The 20,646-nt window shown below is 44.1% G+C and overlaps 1 protein-coding gene across 1 annotated transcript; it reads left to right on the top strand.

Moving 5' to 3' along the window:
• The first annotated feature begins 12,208 nt into the window (after nt 1–12,208).
• Nucleotides 12,209–13,180, top strand: LOC124712252 (glycine-rich cell wall structural protein 1.8-like). The gene has a single exon (XM_047242547.1). It carries the CDS (start codon nt 12,209–12,211, stop codon nt 13,178–13,180), a length of 972 nt encoding a protein of 323 aa, XP_047098503.1.
• Nucleotides 13,181–20,646: the final 7,466 nt, after the last annotated feature.

The raw sequence follows: 20,646 nt of genomic DNA, 5'->3' as shown, positions 1-20,646 counted from the left end.
AAGATTATATATATAAAGTTTCATAAAGTTTGGAAAATGAATTCGTAGGTAAATTTACTAAAAACCTGAAGATCTGCCCCACTTCACCCCATTGTACGGTATATATTACTGTGTTTGAAATTGTAAGTAGTTCAGCTTGGATTCTGTAACTCTATGGAAAGATGTTAACAGTCTTCAAATTGTAAGTAGTTTATCTTAGATTTTAAAATTCTTTGGAAAGATGTACACGGATGTTTGTGAAAATATTAAGTTGTGATTTACCTGTTACTGTTCTCTGTGCGCCAGAAATTGAAATCGCCAACAGAAATGTAAGTAAACGTGATAATATATTACCTAATCATGCTATTCACATAATGTACACACTGTAACAGATATATCCTTCCACACAGGTTTATTTTTCGATTCTTAACCCCACTGGCATACACAGCTAATGTACATAACCTATCAGCTGATGTATAAGTAACTGTCTAATGCACTTTATGATGGCCGCATGCTGCTGAAATGCATTGTGCTAATAAAATGTTACCAAAAAGTTGCTGCAGCAGTATAAATTATTCCAGATAAACATATAATACAGCCGCAGATCTCAAACAGCATCCATATAACATGGATGAAGTTAAACACAATATTGCTGCTGTTGAGAAACCTAGGAACTTATTTCTAATCCAATCACCTCATGTAAAACGAACAGTAATTCAGTCGATCTGCAGGACTGCTTTAAGCACGCACTTTTAATGATAGTTCTAGTAATTACCATGAATAATTTACAGTAATCATGTCGTCTTGTTAATCTGTGTTACACTCTAACTTGAACATTAAAAAAGCATTTGGAACAGAACTAGCTTTTTCTCCTGTGAAGCAATTATTTACTTACTTCCAAGATACGATTATATTTCTTATATTCTGCGCAACTATACACTGAGGTACCAGAAGTCATGGGATAGCGATGTGCACACATGCACATCGCGGTGGTGTCGCGTACACGAGTTATAAAATGGCAGTGCATTGAGGGAGCCGTCATTTTTATCAGGTGCTTTATGTGAAAAATTTTCCGACGTGGTTATGCCCGCGCGACAGGAATGAACAGACAGACAATGGGGAATGGCAGCTGCAGCTAGATGTATGGAACATTCAATACTCCGACATCCACAGTGTCAATAGCGCGCCCAAAATGCCGAATCTCAGGAATTATCTCTCACCTCCGCCAACGCAGTGGCCGAAGGCCTTCATTTAAGGACCGAGAGCAATGGCGTTTGCATAGAGTTGTCAGTGCCAAGAGAGAGGCAACACTGCCTCATATAATCGCAGGAACTGATTTGGGACGTAATACGAACGTATCCGTTAAGGCAGATTGTAGGGAAGCAGCCTACTCACGCCGTAGTAAATCACATCCGTCTTTATATTGTGTGCCAGCCAGTCCGCTGTAACTAGCTCTGACGTCATAAATGTTGCACAATACTTTAAAAATCAAGCAAATAACCTGAAACGGTTCTACCATGTCAGGAGTAATACTAAATTAATATGTGTTGAATATCAGTTCGATAACTTTATCCATTTTCGAAATTTGGATGTTTTTCTGTAAAAATCATTGGCTCAACAGAAAAGAGCTGGAGATTTAAAAATTTATATTTAGATTCCTTTTCCATAATAATTTAATAGAAACAGTACTTTGGATCTCACAAATTAAGATTTTAGTTGAAATTCATAATTTTCTGGTTTTTGTCTTAAAAATTAAGGAAGCAAGATAGATTAAGTAGGCTAATAAATAAGGCTAGAATGTTTATATTTAAGAAGAATGGAGATCCGCTATAACCATAAAGATGTGAAGTTTCATTTGAATAACTATAAAACTATAGCGATAGCGTATCTCCAAAGGGCAAGTTCAGAGCTCGTCTACTGCGTACAGTGTAATTAAATTAATTCTCTCGCCCAAAATATTTGACTCAGCCACGTCAGACTTTTATTGTGATTACTTACCTGTGTGCTGATTGCACATTTATATTGAGAGCTTCATCGGCCATCAGCAAAGGAAGCGACGATTTATTCGATAACTTAAAGTGGTGCATTACTAGCCCAGCGGCCAGTTGGGAGAGCCGATTTGATCAGGCGTTCCCTTAGTCGTCCGCACCGCGGCTTTATATATAAGAACGCTGTGCGAGGAAGCAAGGCCCCAGTTCTCTCCAGACGCTGAATAGCACACCACCTGTGTCGGGAGTAGCGCCGCGTCGGTATCATTGCTATAAACGGCCTCGGATGCCGTATTAAGTTACTCGGGATACGCGTAACCACGAAATCATTTTCGAGTAAAGTGTTAATTCTGGGTTGACTTTAATTATCTATCTTCAGTGTGCGTATCTCGTATTTTCACGTGCCGTCACGGGACAGACATTCTACCATTATTTAGCGTGGCGTTTGATGAACATTATCATCAAATTATGGCGAGCATTCACTTAAACATTTAATTTGGACAGTTATAGTTGCATCAGCGCATTAGACTCTGAACTGCTCTGTTAGTCAGATTGTGTGGATTCTTTTTTCTTTTAATCTGTGACTTTCAGAATATACTGAACTATTTTTAGAAAATCGTTTTTGATTATGAATCTCAGACAATCTCCTAATTTCTCAGAGCTATAAACTACAGCTGTAAGTGTGTTTCTCAGATGAAGTGGGCACCAGGAATTCTAACTACAGGCTTCACGTTTTGCTAATCACTTTCTGGTTGCCAATATTGTAGTTAGAGAGCCAGTGTTGAGAACGTCAAAACAACAGCATAAATAATAGGGACACTTATATAACAATTAATTTCTAACCGCCGCCCCACATATGGTGCATCGGCCGGGAAATGCAATGTTTCTACATTCAAACATAACATTTACCCAACAGTAAATTTTCTAACCGCCGCCCCACAAGGTGGAAAAATGTGGCGTTGATGGGCTACGGCAGCAGACGACCGACGAGAGCGTCTTTGCGAACAGCGCATCGCCTGCAACGCCTCTCCTGGGCCCGTGACCGTATCAGTTGGACGCCACACAAATGGAAAACCGTGGCCTGGTCAGGTAAGTCCCGATATCAACTGATAAGAGCTAATGTGATTCGAGTGTGGCACAGACCCAACGAAGCCATGGACCCAAGTTGCTAACAAGGCACTGTGCAAGCTGGTGGTGGCTCCATAAAGGTGTGGGCTGTGTCCCCTAGACTTAGAACTACTTAAACCTACTAACTAACCTAAGGACATCACACACATCCATGCCCGAGGCAGGATTCGAACCTGCGACCGTAGCGGTCGCGCGTTTCCGGACTGAAGCACCTAGAACCGCTCGGTCACTGAAGCTCGCTCCCTCTTGAGTAACATTCCTTTGCTAGATATGCTTCCGATGCGTTAAAGATCCAGTTGTTCTCATTTTATCATACACATATTTAAATGTACGACGTGTAGAGTGAGTGCGTTGAGGACATTTTTCAGCGTTATGTCTCTAGGTCTCACTGAATTTCGTTGGCGTTCTCCTAAAATGAAAAGTATATCGACTTGTTCTTGGAAGGAATATATCATTCACATTCGCTTGATTCGACGATACTAGTCTTACCGTTCGTATTAGTGTTGTATTGCGAAACCGTCGAATGGTATTTACATGTCAATGGCAAGTTTGATGGATACGCCGTATTGGGCGCATATTTACTATGTGTACGATATAAGAGAGAGAATTGCCAGAGCATGTGCTTCGATAAGTGCTGAAATGATAAGGAATACCACTTAATCCATGATAAGAAGACTGCAGCACTGCATTGATACAAATGGTCATCACTTCGAACACCTTCTGTAAATGGACGTTCATGTCACCTTTCTGACCGTCGTTGACCTTCAGAGAGGTTACTGTTACACATCACTGGATTCGTGTCGATAGCTGCTAACAAAATAAGTACCAAACTAAAGCATCCCATTTAAAAAAACAAAGTTGACCTTCATATCTCTGAAGCGACCCCACCTAGCAACAAAAAACCAATGTCATATTATTGCCCCCGTCATTCCATGCTACTTTTGTCCCACAAATTTTTCAGCTACTATCCTCGTACTTTCGGAGTTATCCTTGGTGGCAATAGCTAGTGACTCACTCTGTATTTTCTTGTCATTTTGTGTCTTTCCTTTAGCAGACAGGCCTCGGGTAGCAGAGCTACCTGTAGCTACTTTTATTCCCTCATTTTTTATTTTCTTTTTTGTGTGACAGGAAGCGCTAGTGGCTGCTGCCACCCTCTCTAGCACACTTTTTAATGGGAGTTTTATTCCCTCGTCTGCTTCTCCCATCATAAATTGTATGATATTGCGCATCACCTCCCGTGCCCCTACAGGGCGTGAAGACTGCGACGTCATGCTGTGAAAGCAAAGAGTACGCCCATAGTACATGGGTCGGCAGCTGACAGACCACAGACATTTGGGACGGCTACCGCTGACAGACGGACCGCACCGCTCAGCCGGCCGTACGCAACAAATACGACCATCCCTTCAGAACAAAGGAATGGACTCGCCTAGTGCTTTAGATGAAAAAGTGCTTCTGTGCAAAAGCCGTGGTATCTTGTGGTGCCTCTACCCGTATGTTGGCCAGGAATGGCAGTTACTGCTGGAACAACCGGTTTTTGGTTACATGTGTTCTTCTCGTCCTCAGTTTATCTGAATATTAAAACCGCTCAGAAATTCTGAAATAACCGCTTTCAGTAATAAACAAAGACTTCAAACAATCGGTAAAAATTCGAATGAAGATGGACGACTAGTGGTTTACGATCGACAAGGACTTGAATTTGCTTGAGAAATCGGTCTCATTGTGTCCTGCAAAGATTGAGAAGGTAAAGGAGTCCGGTGTGACGACAGTGCAGCGGGATGGAATGGTTTCAAGTTGATGACTTCCCTGCATCGTCCGTTTTGGATGCTGTCAAGCAACCACAAAATTGATGGTTCTGTTATTATACCAAATTTATAGTACATCACTAATGTTATAGGTAAATTAATCAATTTGACCTCCTCGAATCATTGTGGATATTTTCTTTTATATGGTATCGCAAGTTCGTTGTGCCTTCCTCCATTTTTAATCTTTTAGGACAAATGGAGCATTGTAATTCTCTGCTACTGATCATTCTGCATTATCACTGATGTCCGAGGACGACAGCGAAAAACTACGATAGACCAGGTGGGGACAAATTCTGCACACCGCACGTACAAGCATATCGTCTAACAGGCCACTCCACATGGCAACAGGTACATTATTCTCTCTGCAGTACTGTACCAATTCTTACGTCACATGTTTATTGCTAGTTACCAACTGTAGACATTGTTATACAAATAGCGCTGATCGCTTTTCTCAATTTCTATAATAATCCAATATTTTCAAGCAGTAGATAATTAACGAATAAACGTTACTTAGTTTTCTAAGTTTAAATAATACTTAAGTTGTAAGTAAAATACCAAAAATTGTAACACTACTGCTGAGATAAACTGATACGCAGAATTTTACCCGATTATCAGTAGCTGCAGCCGAGATCTAACAAATACCGTAAAAAGGCGGTTATTCAGATTTAAATTACCGGTATTGGCTTTAACCTACCGGTTTTTTCCCAACCCTAGTACTGGCTGGCTCGAGAGTTATGTCAGTTGGACGGAAAAAGGTGACATTCGAGAGGACATCAAAATCAAGCATTCTGATAGCCTGGGCATTCACCAAAATCATCCTCAAAGGGAACAGAAAACTATGTCAAGTTAAAAGTTGCTTGCTATTTACAGACTTTTAAACGCCTAAACTGTAAAAATTTTACTTTACAATTAAATTTGCAAAACTAAAATATATCGTTAACGACAGTATCAGCTGATTCGAACAAAAAAAGTGAAAGAAACTCCGCGCTAACAGGCCATGAAGGCCCAGTAGTAACGACCGGCCGCCATGTCATCTTCAGCTCATGAGCATCTATAGTTGCGGAGATGGAGGGACATGTAGTCAGCACAACTATCTCTCTGCCGTATGTCAGTTTACGAGACCTTTTTGAACAAAAAAAAAAGTCTTTATTTTATAGCAAATGGAAAGTACAATCAGATGAGTCAATTCTAAAGTGCAGTGTCTGGGAGCTAAGATGTATGAATTTGTAAGGTGAAATGTTAAAATATTTTATGGCACCTTTTGTGAAACTGAAGCTTAAACAATAAACTATAACTGCATAATTTAAGTTTTTCGATTACAGAGTCACCTACCACGAATGGCAAAAAATGTTGTGTGTAAATCATTGGTATTCCTTAGCGTAGAATCCGATTCTGCAATAAAAACTGGGGGGGGGGGATCCCCATTAGAAAATAAAGAAACTGACGCCTACTTGTGAAAAGGGGGGCAAATATTAGAGGTTGGATAATTTTAGCAAAGACACATTTCTCCGTTGAAAAACTTCTCGCTTGTTATGGCACGTCATATTACTTGAAACAATCGACGTTTCGACTCCTCTGCCGGGATCTTCGTTAGGATCTTGTGTCCATTGTAGATTCAGCACTGTCAGCGGCCAGTTCACCTCCTCTCATGAAGGGGAGTTTTCCCGCGCTTGTGCTGGACAAGTTTGATTATTGGGTAAAAATCTTTGGCTACCATTGGTGGGCCAACGTCCTTGTATACTAAGAGAAGTTTTCCCACGCTAAGGCCGAAGAAAGGGGTTAGTGGTTGCCATTGGCGGGCCAACGTCATTGGTTAGACAAGGATTTTTCCCGTAATTTGTTGAAGAGTTATTGTTTAAAATTCCTCTTGCTGCATAGTTGCATGAAATATTAACTATTCACAATTTTTTTTTTTTTGAGATAGCTGTTTCAAGTTAAAACAAACACCACACACACACACACACACACACACATATATATATATACGTTCATCAGGCAATTTGTTTTTTTTTTTTTCCTGTCGTTATCCTTAGTTACTCAACGTCCTCTGCAGGTTAAGGGATTCATCCAGACTTCTTCATGCAACAGTCTTCGAATATACGCATTCATGGTGGTCCCGTATGTTTTCTCATGTCATTTACCCACCTTCGATTGAGGCATATGCACCCCGAAATCTAACAAAGACATTTCTTGGTACCTTGATCAGTCAGTCATCTGTGTACATCTCCTACTCACCTCCGCTGCTTTCATGAACACGTCCCAGACTGCAAGTTTGTACCATCAACAGTTTGATTTGAATGAATTTCACATTAAAAGTTCGTAACTCATTGATACAAAGCAAACCAATTTTACGGTAGCTGTGACGTAACACGGTGGCAGAGTATCAAATTGGGACACTTTACCTTAAGCAGATTTACACTGAAGTTACGTTCGCCGAGAAGCAGCAGGAAGAGTACTGATTAAGCCATCAGACTGTGGCGTGCCAGCTGTGTAGTTTCCTGCCACATGCCATCATTATTTTGACTCCTCTGAGTCGTTCTCACAGAGGAGACAGAATAATGACACCACGTACGCAGGCAGCGGTTCATCCACGGTGATTTCTTCTCTACTTACCAGAGGACTGCAGCTGAGGGCCAAGATCACTCACAGAGACGATAAACATTAATGAAAATAAGAAGTATGAGAACATTCTCGATACAGTTTGTTAACTAACTTGTTCGTAACGAATGTTGAAGAGAGCAGCATCTCTGTCTTCCTGAACAGGTCGAAGTTAAAGTACACTGTAATGGTTTCATCACTCGCCCTTTCAGTTTCCACGCAGACGGCTTACCGCGATCTGTTCCTTACGGATTCTGTGCGGATGCTGAGTGGAGTCTTTTATATTCAGTTGGTGGAAAACTTCACCCTGGTGTTTTTTTTTCTCACTATATCAGGTGGCCAGCGCCATGACCGAGCACGCTATGTTACCTACCCAGCACCAATAGACTGCCATACTTGACAACAACTGCTGTAGAAAGATTTTCCTCAACATCGTCAATGTTCGACGTCAACGTATGATAACCACCTATAGACAGCACATGTCAACACTAGTTGTGAAGAGAATGGAATGCATGTTAGATGGGGAGGGGAGGGACATCGGAAACGGTACAGTAGTTGCCTTACTGTGGAAACGTGCGGAAACATAACGATTTAACTGACTTCCAAAACGTCATGGTCATTAGCTTGCGGGGAAACGTTGGAAGCATTCCCGAAACGGTTAAGTTCGTGAGCTGTTCATATGCTGCCGTAGCTGAACTATACCGAGCACGGTAAAATGGCGATATCCAAAATTGGTGACGAAGCAACTACGGTGCACCATGGGTCAGAGATGACATATGCGAAAGTTGGCTGTAGAGATGTTTGTGGGCGAATTTGACCATAAAGGTAGCTCAGGCACAAACCTGCTGTCTCCAACTACCATCAATTCAAAAATTCAACGGGTTCAAATGGCTCTGAGCACTATGCGACTTAACTTCTGAGGTAATCAGTCACCTAGAACTTAGAACTAATTAAACCTAACTAACCTAAGGACATCACACACATCCATGCCCGAGGCAGGATTCGGACCTGTGACCGTAGCGGTCACGCGGTTCCAGGCTGAAGCGCCTAGAACCGCACGGCCACACCGGCCGGCTATTCAACGGGTTATATGACTTGTACAGTCTACTTACTTATGTGTTCTCTGTACATTATTTCAGTCCTATCATAAGCGATTTTTGCATATATTTTCATTTTGTTCTGTACGTTGTTCCATTATTGGATGATTATATTTTCATTTATGTATTTGAAGAGACTCAGTGAATGATCGAAAGATACCTACAGCTGTACAATCCAAACAACTATGAAGGACATGGCAGGACCAACTTTCCATTCTGCCAGTTATTAGGGGCTCTTCCCCTCCATTCACGTATGGAGCATAGGAACAATTAGTGTTTGAACTTATGAGTGAACGCTGTAGTTAATCTAATCTTGGCCTCATGATGCCGTTGGGAGGGATGTGTACGTAGCTGCAGTACATTCCCAGATTCGTTACTTAAAACTCTTTCATGAAACTTTGTGAGCTGGCCTTCTCTGGATAGTTTGCAGTTATCTGCAAACACCTACCAGCATGTTACAATTTCCCACCATTGAGCATTCGAGTTGTCTTTCTCCTCTTATGTCAAATATTCCCTATTAATCTACGTATTTGGGACAGGACCCACTCACTTTAACAGTATTATGAGGTGCGTCACTTGAGAGTTTTGCTAACTATCTTCTTTGTAGAGTGCATTTCCCTAATATGCTATCAATAAACCGAAGCGCACATCCTGCATTATCTGCAATTTAGCCTATGGGATCATACATGGGTTTTTGTGTCAACTTATCAATTAAATTTATGACTCGTTAACACTGTAGTCATAGGATACTACGTTTTTTGAAGTGCACTAGTTTACAGTTTCGAAAATTAAATTCAAGTTGCCGTCTTTGTACCACTTATAATCATTATAGTGCTGTGCTCAAAACGTAGATTCTCAGACACTTGCTCCTAAAATTAAGACCAGTAATTGATGCTAACAGACTTGTATTGGCTAGGAGTGCAGTTTCTATCTGTACCTGTTTGCTTTCTATGTAATTCTTTCACCGATTTCTGCTTCCAAGGTAGCAGGAATCTTGACGTCGTGTACTTTGTAATCAACAATTTAGATGTTTGGTTTCTTGCTATTTCTCGATACATTCGTGATTCTTCCGTTTACTGCCTATACACATTTTGTACTCATCAGACTGTTCATTCTTTCAGTTCACTTCATTTTGTCATGCCACTGTCTCGTAATTTATTAAAATACTGACTTGGCAGTGGAATAAGGTGCAGTACACAACATAAAATATAGTGACAGCTGAAACTTCTAGTCTATGAGAAAACATTTGCGACGTCTCGTCGTAAACGAGAGAAATAGCCTTTCACTTGTCCCTTCAATGCTTTAAGTTCATTACAGAGCTTATATGAAAACCATGATAACGCCTATGAAACATGTGTAAATAAATCCTTGGTATTTTTCAGTGGGATATACCTGTATTAACGAAGTAATGACACAAAGAAAATGAAGAAAGCTTGCAGATAAACTCACGCCTCGCTGTGGTCGCCTGACCGTTGGAGTCAATAGATGCAATCGAATATAATGTCGTTCTGCGCAACTGAATGCTTACTCTACAGTTTGTACAAGGGACAGATAACTGAGACATAGGACACAAACACAGCTAGCCAACACATCCCGCAGCATTTGTACGAAAATCAATGTAGCCCAGAGAGGGCGGCGCAGCGAAAGACCTAAGATTCTGCCACTTCCGGCATTTCAGTCCGGCAGCCACTGTCATTACACACTATCACTAGTTTTTACCAGACACCAGATTACGTGTGATTAAATTAGTGGCACACGTTATGTTACTGGCTGTTGAAACCAGACAACAGTCGCTCGAGCCGTCGATAAAACAAACACAAAAAAATCAGGTAATTTTACCCATTTTAAACGAATAAAAACCAGATATTTATGGTCTACTCGTGGCTGTTTTGAAATCCTGACACTTAGCAAATTAAGAGACAGATCTGATTATCTCTGTTGGTCCATAATGATCAGAAGACATCGACTGGTAATTAATTTTCAATATCAATAAACTTCACTAACTGCCGTATACTTTAAGGTTTTTTTTCCATCAAAAAGTCGCATACGCTTTTATCCATATAAACGAACTTGTCGCATGGCGCCATAAATAATTGGATATCGTGAATTCCAATCGTTATACAATGGCTTCATACGAAACTTGACAATAACTGTTGCTGTCACGTCTTCTTATGCATTTTCTGCCGCTATCTTCGGTTAATCAACTACTTCTACACGAAATGGACTACTCCAGACTTCTCCATGCAACAGAAGCTTCCTTTATACACATAATGTTGGTACTTGATGTATTGTAATGTCATTGACCCGCCTTCGACTGCGGTATTGCCTCGAACATCTCGAAGGAATTTATTGATACATCTATCAATCATAAACCTGGATACATACCATACCCACCTCCACAGTGGTTTCATAAATGCTCGTAACTTAGTGTTCTTAAACAAAACTTAATACTCTCGTTGTAAGCTTCCTGTTGAACACTCACTGAAAGTTTAGTTCTGACTACTTCATAATTTACCAATAATAAGGAATTTAGCAGATTAGCCAAATATAAAATTGGGCACTCTATCTCAAGATGATTTACAGCCAAGGTACCTTCGCCGACAAGCAGCAGGAAGCGTGCTAACTAAGCCATGTGAGTGCGGCATGCCAGCTGTGAAGTTTGCCCGCCACGTGCCGTCATTATTGTGACTCCTCTGAGTCGTCCTCACAGAGGAGACAGAATAATGACACCACGTAAGCAGGCAGGGGCTCATCCGCACTGGTTTCTTCTCTACTTACCAGAAGACTGCAGCTGAGGGCCACGGTAACTCGCAGACTCGCTGAACATTAATGAAAATAAATGAAAATAAAAAGTATGAGAACTTTAATCTAAATGCAATTTGTTAACTAATTTGTTCGTTACGAATGTTGAAGAGAGCAGCATCTCTATCTTCCTGAACTGGTCGAAGTTGAAGTACACTGTATCAGTTTGATCCCATGCCCATTCAGTTTCCAAGCACACGCCTTACCGCGATCTGTTCCTTTGTCAGTGACTCTGTGCGGATGTTTCATGAAATCTTTTATATTCAGTTGGTGGGAACTTCACCCAGGTATTTTTTTCCCCTCGCTATATCAGGTGATGATGTTTGGTTTGTGGGACGCTCAACTGCGCGATTATCAGCGCCCTTACACATTCCCAAGCTTTGCTAAGTTCAGTCTCGTCACTTTCATGAATGATGGTGACATGTTGAGGACAACACGAACTCCCAGTCATCTATAGGCAGGTGAAAACCCCTGACCACGGCGGGAATCGAACCCGAGACTCTGTGGTCGGGAAGCAACAACGCGACCATGACTGCTGCAGAAATATTTTCCTGAACATGCTATTGCACTTTCCATTAACATTCATGTGAGCAGTGTCAATGTTCAACGACAACGTGCAGTAACCACCCACAGACAGCATGTGTCAGCACTAGCAGTGAAGGGAATACAATGCGTTTTGGTGGGAGGTGGAATGGGGGAAAGGGGAATGGGGGAGGTAGATGTGGGGGTGGGAATGGGGGTGGGGGAGGGGAGAATGGGAAGGTAGGAGCTTGGGAGTCGGCAGGTGGGTAAGGTGGGGGAAGTGATAGGGGTCATGGGCGGCGGAGGAGGGGGCGGCGGAGGAATGGGCGGCGAAGTGGGCGGCGGAGGGGTGGACGGCGAAGTGGGCGGCGGAGGGGTGGACGGCGGAGTGGGCGGCGGAGGGGTGGACGGCGAAGTGGGCGGCGGAGGGGTGGACGGCGAAGTGGGCGGCGGAGGGGTGGACGGCGAAGTGGGCGGCGGAGGGGTGGACGGCGAAGTGGGCGGCGGAGGGGTGGACGGCGAAGTGGGCGGAGGAGGGGTGGACGGCGAAGTGGGCGGAGGAGGGGTGGACGGCGAAGTGGGCGGAGGAGGGGTGGACGGCGAAGTGGGCGGCGGACGGGTGGACGGGGAAGGGGCGGCGGACGGGTGGACTGGGAAGGGGCGGCGGACGGGTGGACGGGAAAGGGGCGGCGGACGGGTGGACGGGGAAGGGGCGGCGGACGGGTGGACGGGGAAGGGGCGGCGGACGGGTGGACGGGGAAGGGGCGGCGGACGGGTGGACGGGGAAGGGGCGGCGGACAGGTGGACGGGGAAGGGGCGGCGGAGGGGTGGACGGGGAAGGGGCGGCGGAGGGGTGGACGGGGAAGGGGCGGCGGAGGGGTGGACGGGGAAGGAGCGGCGGAGGGGTGGACGGGGAAGGGGCGGCGGAGGGGTGGACGGGGAAGGGGCGGCGGAGGGGTGGACGGGGAAGGGGCGGCGGAGGGGTGGACGGGGAAGGGGCGGCGGAGGGGTGGACGGGGAAGGGGCGGCGGAGGGGTGGACGGTGAGGGGGTGGAGGAGGGGCGGAAGGGGAGGGGGCGGAGGAGGGGCGGAAGGGGAGGGGACGGAGGAGGGGCGGAAGGGGTGGGGGCGGAGGAGGGGCAGAAGTGGTGGGGGCGGAGGAGGGGCGGAAGGGGTGGGGGCGGAGGAGGGGCAGAAGTGGTGGGGGCGGAGGAGGGGCGGAAGGGGAGGGAGCGTAGGAGGGGCGGAAGGGGAGGGGGCGTAGGAGGGGCAGAAGGGGAGGGGTGGTGGAGGGGCGGACAGAGAGGGGGCAGTGGAGGGGCGGAAGGGGAGGGGGCGGTGGAGGGGCGGACGGGGAGGGGGCGGTGGAGGGGCGGACGGGGAGGGGGCGGTGGAGGGGCGGACGGGGAGGGGGCGGTGGTGGGGCGGACGGGGAGGGGGTGGTGGAGGGGCGGACGGGGAGGGGGCGGTGGAGGGGCGGATGGGGAGGGGGCGGCGGAGGGGCGGACGGGGAGGGGGCGGAGGAGGGGCGGACGGGGAGGGGCGGTGGAGGGGCGGACGGGGAGGGGCGGTGGAGGGGCGGACAGGGAGGGGGCGGCGGAGGGGCGGACGGGGAGGGGGCGGCGGAGGGGCGGACGGGGAGGGGGCGGAGGAGGGGCGGACGGGGAGGGGGGCGGAGGAGGGGTGGACGGGGAGGGGCGGTGGAGTGGCGGATGGGGAGGGGGCGGTGGAGGGGCGGACGGGGAGGGGGCGGCGGAGGGGCGGACGGGGGGGGCGGCGGAGGGGTGGACGGGGAGGGGGCGGTGGAGGGGATGACGGGGAGGGGGCGGTGGAGGGGTTGACGAGGAGGGGGCGGTGGAGGGGTGGTCGGGGAGGGGGGCGGTGGAGGGGTGGACGGGGAGGGCGCGGTGGAGGGGTGGACGTGGGAGGGAGGACGGTTGCGACATCGAAAACAGTGCAGTAGTTGCCGTGCTGTGCAAAAGTGTGGAAACATAGCGATTTATCTGATGTCCAAAAAGTCATGATCATTAGCTTTCGAGGCAAGACTGGAAGCTTTCCCGAAATGGTTAAGTTCGTGAACTGTTCATGTGCTGCCGTAGTAGAAGTATACTGAGCATGGCAAAATGTCCATATCCAAAATTGGTGACGAGGCAACTACAGTGCACCATGGGCCATAGATGATAGATGTGAAGGACGGCTGAAGAGATGTTTGTGGGTGAATTTGAAAATAAAGGTACCTCAGGCACAAACCTGCTGTCACGCTACAGTTTGCTGTCTCCAACTACCATCAACTTAAAAATTCAATGGGTTATATGGCTTGTACACTCTACTAATGTGTTCTCTATACATTATTTCAGTCCTATCATAAGCGATTTTCGCATATATTTTGACTTTGTTCTTTAAGTTGTTCCATTAGTGGGTAATTATATGATTATATTTTCATTTATGTATTTGAAGAGAATCAGTGAATGATCGAAAGATATCTACAGCTATAGAATGCAAACAACTATGAAGGACATGGCAGGACCAACTTGCCATTCTGCCAATTAGGGCCTCTGCCCCTCCATTCACATAAGGAGCATAGGAACAATTACTCATTAAACTTATGAGCGAACGCTGTTATTAATCTAAGCTTGGCCTCTTGATGCCTTTGGCAGGGATGTGTAGGTAGCTGCAGTACATTCCCAGATTCGTTATTTAAAGCTGGTTCATGAAACTCTGTAAGCAGGCCTGTGGATAGTTTGCAGGTATCTGCAAACATCTACCAGCATCTGACAATCTCCCACCAATGAACACTCGAGTTGTCTTTCTCGTCTTATGTCCAATATGCCCTATTAATCCTAAGTATTTGGGACAGTTCCCAAACACTTTAACAGTATTCTCAGGTGGGTCACATGAGAGCTATCTTTTTTGTAGAGTGCATTTCCCTAGTATTCTACCAATACACCGAAGTGCACATCCTGCATTACTTGCAGTTGAGCCTATGGGATCATTCCTTTTCATATTACTATAGCGTTACACATGTGTTTTCGTATTGACTCAATTCCATTTATGGCTCGTTAACATGGTAGTCATAGGATACTACGTTTTCTGAAGTTCGCTAATTTACAGTTTCGAAAATTAAATGCAAGTTGCGTCTTCGTACCACTTTTAAATCATATTGGGCTGTGCTCCAAACGTAGATTCTAAGACATTTCTTCCCAAAATTAAGACCAGTAGTTGATGCTAACAGACTTGTATTGGGTAGGGGTGCAGTTTCTGCATGTGCCTGTCTGTTTTCTATGTAATTCTTGCACCCTGCATCAAGAGTTTTTTTGCTTCCAAGGTAGCAGAAATCCTTGACGACGTGTACTTTGTGATCAACAATTTTGATGATAGGTTTCTTGCTATTTTTCGTTACATTCGTGACTCTTCCTTTTACTGTCTATACTTTTGTACTTTTGTACTCATCAGAGTTTTCATTCCATTCAACAGAACTTTCATTTCATTTCATTTTGTCATGTCGAAAATATTGTCGGTCTGCGCAACTGAATTCTTACTCTGCGGATGTACCCCCTACAGTCCGCACAAGGGACAGATAACTGAGACCTAGGATACGAACACACCTAGCCGGCACATCCCGTAGCGTTTGTACGAAAATCATTGTAGCCACAGAGGGCGGCGCAGCCAAAGACCTAAGATTCAGCCACTTCTGGCATTTGAATCAGGCAGCCACTGTCACGACACCTGATCACTGGTTTTTAGCATATACCAGATTACGTCGGATGAAATTAGTGGTACGCGTTATGTTACTGGTTGTTCAAACCAGGCAACAGTCGCTCGATCCGTCGATAAACACGAAACAATCAGGTAATTTTACGCATTTTAAACGAAAATAACGGATGTTTGACGTGTACTAGTGGCTGTTTTGAAATCCTGACACTTAGCAAATTAAGAGAAAGATTTGATTATCTCTGTTGGTCCATCATAGCCAGGAGACGTCGGCTGGTAATTAATTTTCAATCTCAATAAACTTCACTTACAGCTGTATACTTTAAGATATTTTATATCATTCTGAAAGCAATCACTTTCGGCATTTAATTTTTCCATCTTCAGACCCCATACCCTGTTATCCAAATGAACGAACTTGTCGTATGGCGCCATAAATCATTGGCTATCGTGAATTCCAATAGTTATACAATTGTTTTATACGAAGATGTGACAGTATCTGTTGCTGTCACGCCTTTTTATGTATTTTTCGCCGCTATCTTCAGTTACTCAATGTCTTCTACACCTAATGGACTACTCCAGAGTTCTCGATGCAACAAAGGCTTCGTTTATACACATAATGTTGGTCCTTAATGTTTTCCAATGCCATTTACTCACCTTTGGCTGCGGTGTTAGTAGCCTGGAATCTCATAAAGGAACTTATTGTTAAATCTAGCAATCATAAACCTGGGTACATACCATATCCCCCTCCACAGTGGTTTCATAAATACATCTGAGACTGCAGTTTGTTCCATAAACTGCTCCTTTGTCTTCGAATAAATTTCACATTAAAAGCTCGTAACTTAGTGCTGTTAAAGAAAACTTAATACTCCAGTTGTAAACTTCCTGTTGAACACTAATTGGAAGCTTAATTCTGACTACTTCGTAATTTACCAATTTTAACTAATTTAGACGAGTGGCCGAATATAGAATTTTGAACTGCATCCCAAGAAGATTTACAGCCAAGGTACCTTCGTCGAAAAGCAGCAGGAAGAGTGCTAACTAAGCCATCTGAATGCGGCATGCCAGCTGTGAAGTTTGCCCGCCACGTTCCGTCATTATTTTGACTCCTCTGAGTCGTCCTCACAGAGGAGACAGAATAATGACACCACGTAAGCAGGCAGCGGCTCATCCATGCTGATTTCTTCTCTACTTACCAGAAGACTGCAGTTGAGGGCCAGCATCACTCACAGAGTCACTAAAAATTATTGAAAATAAAACGTATGGGAACTTTATTCTCCATGTGGTTTGTTAAGTAACTTGTTAGTTAAGAATGTTGATGAGAGCAGTCAGTCTCTCTCTCTCTCTCTCTCTCTCTCTCTCTCTCTCTCTCTCTCTCTCTCTCTCTCTCTCTCGCTCTCTCTCTCTCTCCCCCCCCTCCCCCACCCCCAACCCCCACCCCCAACCCCCACACCCACCCAGTGTGCGTTTGCGTTTTTTCTAATGGGTTAAAGTGAACTTTACCTATCACGAAGTTCGGTAACTAGTTTCGGTTGCTATCTGCAACCATCTTCATATCACTCAAAATATGAAAAGGTGGCGAATAAGCAATGGAAAGTATCGTTAGCTTTATCCCCTGTTCATCGTAAGAATAAACCCTGATGTAAACATTACGCCATGTATTCTTCCGCGCTTGCTTGAATCTCATTGAATTTCTTTTCGCGTGGCGCGCAAGCCAAGCTGTGATCAGTACAGTCAAGTGCGATCATAAGGATACGTTTTATGCTGTGTTACACGCACATACACTGAGCAATAACGCGGGACAAGTAACGAGCAATTCAGACGTAAAAAGTGACGAGCAAAGATGCAATATAGCTTGGAATGTCATTTCATTTTTAAAAAGAATGAAGTAATATTCGGCGAGACTCCTTCTTAGGTGACCAGACGGAAAGCATAAAATGCTCTCATTCTCACCTTACATAGTATTCTGATTACAAACAAGTGTGACGAAAATTCCTAACTTACCACAGAGTAATTTTTCTGAGCCAGTTATGTGTGACTCAAAAGCGTGCTGCAGGGATTTTACCGTACTATTTAATACTGAAGCCAACGAAGGTATTAATTACAGTCAATTGTCAGGCAATCTCTTAGCTTCTTCTTTATCCGGAATCCGAGAAATACATTTCAGTTCTGGCACTATTTGCTACGTTGGTAACGAGGTAATCAACAACACAATCCACGTAGCCATCCAGGCACCGCACCTTCTCCCTTCTCTTATGACTTGCCGTTCTATATCAGGCGAACGCTCGGCAGTGACGTGTGAAAAAGCTGTGTGCGTTACTTCCAGTATGTCTGCAGCTAAACAGTCATGTTACTTCTCTGGACAAATCCCGTAACTTGGTTCCAGATCAGTTCTGTTGGATTAATATTGTAATGGTACAGTGGCAAATGTAAAAGTGCAGCATTAGTAAGGTGTGCTCGATGTTGTGAAAATGATTGTTTTCCATGTTTCTACGACGTGGTATGAAACGATGCACATAGTCCAAATAAAGAGTATTTGGTTTTTCATTTTTGCCTTAAAAATTAATTTATGTTTTCTTAATCTAAGCAACCTTTATTAAAAGTCTTTCATAAAATATCGATAGTTTAGAATCTATATATGAAATGGAAACTGGGGCTTCGCGTGCAATGTGTAATTAGAAACAAGAAGACGTCCATCACTCATAAAAATGATGAATTTTTACATCTACAAGATGTAGGTATTCCAAATTGAACGAGAATGAAATGTGACTTAGGCAAGACTTGAACTAGCCAACTATGAACTGCAGTAAAATATCAAGCTACTACGCTACCGATACCGCCATACATATAAAATGAAGTTGTCTCTCAACTGTGTCTAATACAGTCTCTCGAATCAAATCACCTCTTTAAAATTTTGAAAACATTAAGAACAACCTATTTCTCGGTACTTTTTAACCGTGTTCCACACGCGTGTTTCACTACGGAACAGTAAGCAACCCCAGACATTTTCATACTGCGTATTAACAGCGCGAGAATCAGAGCACAACAGTGCAGAGATTGTGACTGTACACGATTTTTGAAATAAAAACTAAATAGCTAAAGCGTGATTAAGACATACGTCGATGGCTGTTAATGCATTTGAATATCAAAGTTTCATGTAACATAAATTAGTAATAATATATCTCATACATAAGTAGAACGTACTTCCAAGAGCGTAACAACACCTGTGCTACGGCTTCTGACCAATCATCGTGTTTGTGTTTGTTTGCATCAGCTTCATTCTTATGATGAACGGAGTAGAGTCATGCAACAACACGCATTCTTAAGTACCAAAACAATAACAGTACATAGCTGAAAACGTCACCGTGATCAAGCCAATTTGTAGACGATTACTTCGCAGGTTGGCCGTCATATATGAAATTGTCCAGTTGATCCAACTTCTACCCAACCAACTGGTCTATTTCCTATACGACCGTCAAATGTTTCAAATGGCTCTGAGCACTATGGGACTTAACATCTGTGGTCATCAGTCCCCTAGAACTTAGATCTACTTAAACCTAACTAACCTAAGGACATCACACACATCCATGCCCGAGGCAAGATTCGAACCTGCGACTGTAGCGGTCACGCGGTTCCAAACTGAAGCGTATAGAACCGCACGGCCACACCGGCCGGCTATACGACCGTCAATCCATTCATTACAGATATTACATGAAAATAATCATAACGCCTATGAAACCCACGGTACTTCTGAATCGGATGCACCTGTCTTACTGATGTAACGACAAAAATTATGACGAAATCTTAAGGACAAACCTTACACCTCATCATGAGCATGTAACCGTTGGGGTCAATGTACTTAGCCCACAAAAAAGTTGTTCTAGGCATCTGAGTGCCTAGTTGATTGATTTACCTACACTAATGGATGTATCTACAATGCCTACGGGGATAAGTTACTCAGATACTCACTGGATCCAAACAAAGCGACCTGAGACGTCTTGCATCAGCTGTGCAAAAATCACGGAAACCGCAGAGGACGACACAGCAAAAGACCGAAGACGTCACTGCTTCTGCCATTCGGATGCGGGAGGCCATGTAATGGCATACTGTAACTGGTCGTTAACCGATACTGGACTACATGGGACGAAATTACAGGCACACGTTATGTTACTCGCAAAGCAGACCGGGCAACAGGCGCTCGAGCCATCGATATAGATTCAGCTCATTTTAAACGGTAAGGTGTAGTTTAGGTCAGGTATTTTGAAATACTGACATTGATAAAAATAAGATACAGATACGGTTATGGTTGAATAGAAAGCAGATATTTTCTTCTACTCGCTTAAGTGAAGGCATTAATGTATGGAAACACCAGTTGTGCCTCATAATCATCGTAAGTATAAAGTCTCTTGACTTTATACTTACAACAATGCAGGTAGGCTGATAAATAAACAAGACTTTGTCCTGCTATAATCTTTTTTTCCTTTCGGTTTTGTGTCTAGTGGTCACATCTCAAGTTCGCAGTCATGTTGGTAGTGGTCGAAAGTAAAACATACCTCCATCAGGTCATTATGTATTTTCTGTGGTCATCTTCAATTACTCAACGTCTTCTACAGGACAATAGACTCCTCCAGGCTCCTCCAAGCAACATAGTCTACCGCTATACGCTTCATATTCGTCCTTGTATGTTTTGTAATGGCACTTGCCCACCTTATATTTGGTTCTCAGTCCCTCGGAATCCTACAAAATCTTTGGTGTATCTGTCAGTCACGAACCTGGGTACGTATTCTACCACCTCCATTGTGTTTCCCCAAACTCGTCTTAGACGGCAATTTGTTCCATAACAGTTGTTTGATTTTGAACGAATTTCACAATAAAAAGTCCTACCTTAATGCTATGAAACAAAACTTAATACACACGTTGTAAGTTTTCCGTTGGACATTTGATGGAAGCTTAGTTCTTACTGCTCCTTAGTTTACCAATTTTAAAGAAGCGTAACGGTGTCTGAATATCAAATTGGGCACT

This window comes from Schistocerca piceifrons, chromosome 8, assembly GCF_021461385.2.
Source record: "Schistocerca piceifrons isolate TAMUIC-IGC-003096 chromosome 8, iqSchPice1.1, whole genome shotgun sequence".
NCBI classification, from domain to species: domain Eukaryota; kingdom Metazoa; phylum Arthropoda; class Insecta; order Orthoptera; family Acrididae; genus Schistocerca; species Schistocerca piceifrons.
Note: the sequence above shows the minus strand (reverse complement) of the source record. Positions and strands in the feature narration are given on the sequence as shown.